The 6801-nt window shown below is 53.8% G+C and overlaps 1 protein-coding gene across 1 annotated transcript in view; it reads left to right on the top strand.

Moving 5' to 3' along the window:
- The first annotated feature begins 1641 nt into the window (after window positions 1–1641).
- Window positions 1642–6801, top strand: part of ADAMTS8 (ADAM metallopeptidase with thrombospondin type 1 motif 8) — an 8687-nt gene continuing 3527 nt past the window's right edge. The window contains exons 1-9 of the mRNA XM_017738352.1: window positions 1642–1713; window positions 2026–2310; window positions 2557–2689; window positions 3549–3716; window positions 3915–4213; window positions 4316–4499; window positions 4813–4985; window positions 5103–5278; window positions 6697–6801. Of these exons, the coding sequence (XP_017593841.1) occupies window positions 1642–1713; window positions 2026–2310; window positions 2557–2689; window positions 3549–3716; window positions 3915–4213; window positions 4316–4499; window positions 4813–4985; window positions 5103–5278; window positions 6697–6801 (1595 nt within the window). The remainder of the gene's footprint in view (window positions 1714–2025; window positions 2311–2556; window positions 2690–3548; window positions 3717–3914; window positions 4214–4315; window positions 4500–4812; window positions 4986–5102; window positions 5279–6696) is intronic.

Here is a 6801-nt window from a genome sequence, read left to right as displayed (position 1 = left end):
AGGAATGCAGAAACCAGTCTGTTTGAAGCCTTGGGCTCCCCAAACCCAACCCAAAATCCTGCCCTGCACCTGATCCCAATACCCACATCCTCAGCCTCAGTGCTGGGAAGGAAACCCCGGAGAAGGCAGCATTCCCTCCCGAGTGCATGGTCAAGCCAGAGCCTGTTTGCAAAGGCAGAAGGAGGATGGGACCAGCAGGACTCAGCCCATCCACAGCCAGTTGTTGGCCAAAAGTGCTCAGCTGGCCTCTCCCGAGCCCTGAGGATCCCGTAATTTGCGTTTGGCCATGGCTTCAAGCCCGTGGCCAAGCCGAGGCAGTGCAGGTGGATTGCTGCTCTCCCCAGAGCAGTCAGGGTCCATCTGAAACCCAACCAACTCCTGCACGGGCCAGGGATGGGTATAAATAGATACCAGATGGTGGAACAAGTGAATTTGACCTTTTAATCTTCACTAAATAGCTGTTTGTTTGGTTTGCTTTCCATCTTCCCTTTCCACACACAGGGAAGGTGGACAGATGTTTTCCAAGTCCCTCTGATCCTGCTGCTGAAAGAGGTTTTTGGCTGGATGTACCCCTGAGGATGTGAGGGTTGGTGTCCTGGGGGATTTGTGGTATGAACTGAGATCTCCCAGGTCAAATCTACTGTTACGGACAGAACCCTCTAATGGGTCAGAAAAGGATGCGGCTGGATTCATTCCCTTGGAAATGACGGGTGATCCCATGATGGGCAGCTCCAGTGCAGAGCATCCTTCTAGATCTTCAGGGGTGTAATTTTAGGAAGGCTTTGTGATATTTTTAGCGAGGTTCCCAATGGACTTTCCCCACAGGGTGAACAATTCCCCCAGGTTTCATGGAGCAAACACTTGTGGGGGTCTCGCCTGGATTTCTTGCCTCTGTGGTGACTTCTCCATGACATGAGTTGCATGCTCCGGGCTGGGATGTGAGTCACGGCGTAGAGATCTGGCCAGTCTAAATAAACCAGTCTATTCACTGCTCCCATCAGCCTTGCTGGGGCCTGCCCTTGGATAATGAGCCGGGGAGGACTTGGGACATGTCTTGTTGAAACAAAACATCTGTTTACATGGAGCTGCCGGTGGTGGGATAAAATGTGGCAGAATAATTTAAAATAGCCACAAGTGCCCTGGGCAAGTGGCTCTCAGTGCAGCAAATATGCTGTATCTCCCTCACCATCTCCCTCATTTGCTAAGGAAACAGCATTTTGTGTCTCAGAAAATGGCATTGTCCTGGCAGTCCTGTGATGGATGGGCACACAGAGTCAGCTTTGCTCAGGAAATGTATTTTGGGTGAAACTTGGCTGTCGGAGAGGGCTCCCATCAAGTCCTTCCAGTTTAATTAGGCTCTGAATTGAGACCGCAGGGTGTAATTTGTCTGGGGAGGAGAGAAGCCACTTTCTCTTTCCCAATACTATATTGTGTAATAGCTGCATTTTTTTCTCCTGACTCCGGGCCGTGAGGATGCCAAGAAGAGGAGGAATTCTGATGCTCCGATAAGATGTTTACATCAGCCTAAACATTGCTGGCGCTTTTGACATATGAAGTAATCCCTGCTCATCGCCGAGCAGGGGATGCTGCCGGGCAAAGACTTGGCTGTCAAAGTGTTTTAGTCCCAGTTTGTCGCCAAGGATGTCGGATTCAAACCCTGTGACCAGCACAGGCAGAAGTTTTACTGGGTGGTTTTGCACCAGCAAGATGTGTGTGAGCAAGATGAGGCTCCTGCCCTGGGGCAGTGAGGGCAGGGTTAATGCTTTGGGAATATGCACAGAACTCTCCAGAATGCTGAGGTTTTCCCCAAGGAATTTCTTCCAGAGGGATTTCTAGGTGCAAAGGCTCCATGGGAGGGGAGACACAGCGTTTGGAGAAGGGGATGCAGGGCTTGTCCACCAGCACAAGGTAAAGCATCACTTACAGGAAAGGCAGTGCTGACTCCATCAGCCCATGGTCTAGATGTCATGGGCTTCATAAATGAGGCTGATTCCTTCTTTTCAATCAAAAAAAATTGCCCCGTAGCAGAGGTTTTACCCAGGCTCTGCCTGGCCATCTCTTCCCCCACAGAACCATGTCCTGACCCTGATGTCCATGGCAGCTCGCATCTACAAGCACCCCAGCCTGAGGAACTCCATCAACCTGGTGGTGGTGAAGGTGCTGGTGGTGGAGGAGGCAGCGGTGGGGCCGGAGGTGTCCGACAATGGGGGGCTCACCCTGCGCAACTTCTGCAGCTGGCAGCAAAGGTTCAACCCCCCGAGCGACCGGCACCCAGAGCACTACGACACTGCCATCCTCCTCACCAGACAGGTCAGCATCCCTGGGGAATGCTCCAGGGTGGAAAGGAAAGGGGTCAAAGCATCCATGGAGGGAGAGAGGGGGGTTGGCCACGGAGGTCGATGCCCTGCCGTGCAAAGAATGGAGCTTGCAGCAAAGCAGCTGGGGGGGTGGTTTCCTTTGGGGTGCAGACCAGTGGTGGGCTGCCCACAGAGATGTTGGGACTGAATTTGGGACACCCTTCCCCTGCTGACCGCTCCCCCTGCCCGGCACAAACAGGATTTCTGCGGACACCAGAGCTGCGACACGCTGGGAGTGGCAGATATCGGCACCATGTGCGACCGCAACAAGAGCTGCTCCGTGATCGAGGACGAGGGCCTGCAGGCAGCCTACACCCTGGCTCATGAACTGGGTAACACGTCCCTTCCCAAGGGGAAGTCTGCTTCTTCCAACCTGCTGCTGGGAGGGGTTGTGGCACAGCCCAGCACCAGCATCTCTTGTCTGGGGACCACCCACTAAGCCGTGGGGAGCTTCTGGCACTGATAAAAGCTGGTTTGCACCAGCAGAAACACTGAGAAGTGCCCAAATTGTTGTAAATTGGTGCATTTGCACCAATTCATGAAGAATTTCTTCACTGGAAGGGTTGTCAAGTATTGGAAGGGGCTGCCGAGGGAGGTGGTGGAGTTCCCACCCCCGGAGTTGTTCAAGAAATGCCTGGACGTGGCACTCAGTGCTCTGGTGTGGTTGACAAGGTGGGGATTGGTCACAGGTTGGACTTGAGGATTTTGGAGGTCTTTTCCAACCTTAATGATTCTATGACTTACCTGCTGTGATGAGTTCAGGCATGGGATCAAGCACGTCTCTCCCTTGGTTTGCCATTCCTGCACCGACTAATTTTTGCCCAGAGAAGCTGTGGCTGCCACATCCATGGGAACATTCAAGGTCAGGTTGGACGGGGCATGGAGCACCCTGGGATAGTGGAAGGTGTCCCTGTCCTTTGGCAGGGGGTGGAACAAGATGAGCTTTAATTCCCTTTTGTCCCAAAGCATTCCGAGTTTCTACAAGTTTGGGCTGCTTTGCCCTGCACACAGCAGGCTGTACCACTGAGACAGAGAAAGCAGCTTTTTATTCCTTCTGATTTATGGAAGGAAAAAGCTTTTGCAGAAGTAGGAGCTGCCTGATACCTTACAGATGCTCCCACGCACCATCTGCTGAGGAGCAGCAGCTGGGCTGGGGAGCTCAGCTCTGCCATGCTCTCTGCTCCCTCCCAGGCCACGTGCTCAGCATGCCCCACGACGACTCCAAGAACTGCGAGCGGCTCTTCGGGCCCCTTGGCGAGCACCACGTGATGGCCGCGCTCTTCGTCCACTTGAACAAGACCCAGCCCTGGTCTCCTTGCAGCGCCATGTACCTCACCGAGTTCCTGGACGGAGGGCATGGTAAGGCTCAGTCAGCTACCTCATCACTCAAAACAACCTTTTCCTTAATTGCTCCGGTTCTTTGCAATGTCTGGAGGGGTGTGTGGGGTGAAGGGGGAATCAAACCAGACCGTGGACAGAGGGGTGCCTGTTTGGTGCAGTCAGTGGCATCAAGCCCTGATAGATCCACCTCCAGCCTAACTCTTGAACTTTGCCCAGGTGACTGCTTGCTGGATGCCCCAGCCCAGCCCATCTCCCTGCCTGCCGAGCTGCCCGGCCAAAGAGCCCTGTACAGCCTGGACCAGCAATGCCAGCAGATCTTTGGCAAGGACTTCCAGCACTGCCCCAACACCACGGAGGAGGACATTTGCACCCAGCTGTGGTGCAGGACCAGCAGCGGGGAGCCCCTCTGCCACACCAAGAATGGCAGCTTGCCCTGGGCCGATGGAACCCCCTGCAAAGCCGAGGGGCTGTGCTGGGACGGGCGCTGTGTGCAGCAGGATGCCCTGAAACCCCAGGTAATGGGGGCGCTGGGGGATGGTGGGAATGCTCTGGGAGGGAGCAGCTGGGGCTGGACAGGCTCAGAGATGGATTTAGCAGCTTCTCCTGGCCTCTTGCAGCCAGCGGTGAACGGCGGCTGGGGCCCGTGGAGCGCCTGGGGCCCCTGCTCCCGGAGCTGTGGGGGAGGCATCCAGTTCTCCCACCGCCACTGCGACAGCCCCAAGCCCCGGCACGGCGGCAGCTACTGTGAGGGCCAGAGAACCAAGTACCAGTCCTGCCACACCGAAGAGTGCCCGCTGGATGGTAAGGATGACAATTCCCAACCGCACGCTCAGCTCCCACTCCTGCTCCTCCAGAACGCATTACAGGGATTGCTCTGCTCATCCTTGAATATTCATATCTGGGGGGAGCAACAGCTTCCTGCTGGGGGCTGTGACCTTCTCTGGCTGATGGAAGGCGTGTGAGATCCCTCCTTCATGACATTCCTCCTCTGCTTGCACGCTCACCCTGTGTTCCCACTATCCTTAGCTCACTCCCACATCTCTGTGATGGCTAAGGGCAGCAGCTCCTTCCAGCTTCCCGTGGATTTTGGGCCATGTTTCACCTTTCCTTTCAGGGAAAAGCTTTCGGGAGCAGCAGTGTGAGAAGTACAACAGCTACAACTTCACGGATCTGGAAGGGAATCACTTGGAGTGGGTTCCTAAGTATGCAGGAGTGTCCCCCCGAGACCGATGCAAACTCTTCTGCCGAGCCCGAGGGAGGAGCGAATTCAAAGTCTTTGAGGCCAAAGTAAGATTCCTGGTGATGGGAATCACCACAGTAAGATCCCTGGTGATGGGAATCACTCCTGTTTACCCCATTTCAGAACTCATCCCCTCATTACTCCTCTGCATCCCCCTTTCCCAGGTGGTCGATGGGACGCTGTGTGGCCCAGAGACCCTCTCCATCTGCGTCCACGGGCAGTGCATCAAGGCTGGCTGTGATCACGTCATTGGGTCCTCCAAGAAGCTGGACAAGTGCGGGGTGTGCGGTGGCAATGGCTCCACTTGCAGGAAAATATCCGGCTCGCTCAACAGATCCAAGTGAGGCGCCAGGGAGAAGGTTCTGCAGGGATGGGCTGTGGGAGAAAAACCAGCATCCTCTCTCATTCCCCTTTTTCTATGGCTGAAGTTCTAGGCTTGGAATATATAAGGATCCAAGCCAGCATCCTCAGCCGGCTGGCACCGCAAGAGCCTGGGCTCCTCCCCAGACTCCGGGGCTTAAGCTCAGTTTATTTCGGGGCAGAATTATACAAGCCAAGTAGAGCTTATTTCCTAAAATAATAACTGATGTGACGGGCTCGGTACACCACCACAAATAAATCTGCTGCCCCAACAAGTTTACAAAACACGTTTCACCCCCGTGCAGTGAGTTGGACGCATATTCAAGGGCTGACGTGTGATGTAAATATTGAATAACTTTTCCCTGGGCTCGGGGGTGAATTTGAATCCTGGGACAAGGGCACTGAGGCAGCCACTTCCCTCACCCAACATCTCCGTGGCTTTGCCAAAGAGCAGAGTTTAAGGCTTTTGTTGGGAAACCGTAACAAAAGCCCAACCGTCCAATTCCATGCAGCGAGGTGACTCACACAGTCAAATTAGATTTCCTAAAAGCTTTCCTTCCAGGGAACAGCTGAAACGGGGCTTCCACTCTCCTGTGAGTTGTTTGTGGTTGACTAAAGGGAGATTAGCGTAGGAGCTACAGCCAAGAAGAGATCCCATTAAGATCAGAGTGAGGGAGGCCAGGGTGACGGAGGACAGAGTTTGACTCAAAGACTTTTTTCCAAAATACTCTGAACCTAATTACTGACCGCAGCATCCACCATGGGGATCCATGGAAAACGATCCTGCTGGCCCCACAGTGTGAGTCACAGTGCTGAGGGCTCAAGTGAAACCTTCCGCGTGCTGTCCTGGGAGCTGTGGTGCTCCAGGGATGGGCCTTGGCTGGCTCTGCAGGAAGATGTTTCCCTGGCATGGGAATGCCCTCTGTATCTTCCAATGGGATTACATCTGCATTGTAGTGGTGGCTGCAAAACCCTTCGAAAAGTGAGTTGTGGGTGCAGAGACTGCTTCCTATTCTGTTGTTCTATATCTGTATCCGTATCTATAGCTACCTCTGTATAATTTCCATATTATCTGTCAGTAGACGATGTCATCCTTCAGCATCACCTGTGGCAGGCTTGCAGTCCCAAACACTTCACCATCTCCAAACATAGGGAGTGAGGGGGCTTTCCCACCTAGGCTGGTAATCACAGGACTGTTCATTTGATTGCATCGCTCATTTTCATATGGAAATCAGTGAAATCTTCCAGCTGAGCTCTCATCTAGAACATCTGCAATATTTCTGGCTCTTGAGCACTCGGGGTTACAGAGAGATGGCTTCAGAGCCAGGATCCCAAGTGCTGTTCCCGACACGGGTTAGTAAGCCTTGAAAAATAACCGTGTCCCTTTTTCGTGTGCAGATATGGCTACAATGACATTGTCACCATCCCCGCCGGAGCCACCAACATCGACATCAAACAGCGCAGCCACCGAGGCATCCGGCCTGATGGGGATTACACGGCCGT

The sequence above is a fragment of the Corvus brachyrhynchos genome, unplaced genomic scaffold (assembly GCF_000691975.1).
Source record: "Corvus brachyrhynchos isolate BGI_N302 unplaced genomic scaffold, ASM69197v1 scaffold46, whole genome shotgun sequence".
NCBI classification, from domain to species: domain Eukaryota; kingdom Metazoa; phylum Chordata; class Aves; order Passeriformes; family Corvidae; genus Corvus; species Corvus brachyrhynchos.
This window is presented reverse-complemented; position numbering and strand designations above follow the sequence as displayed.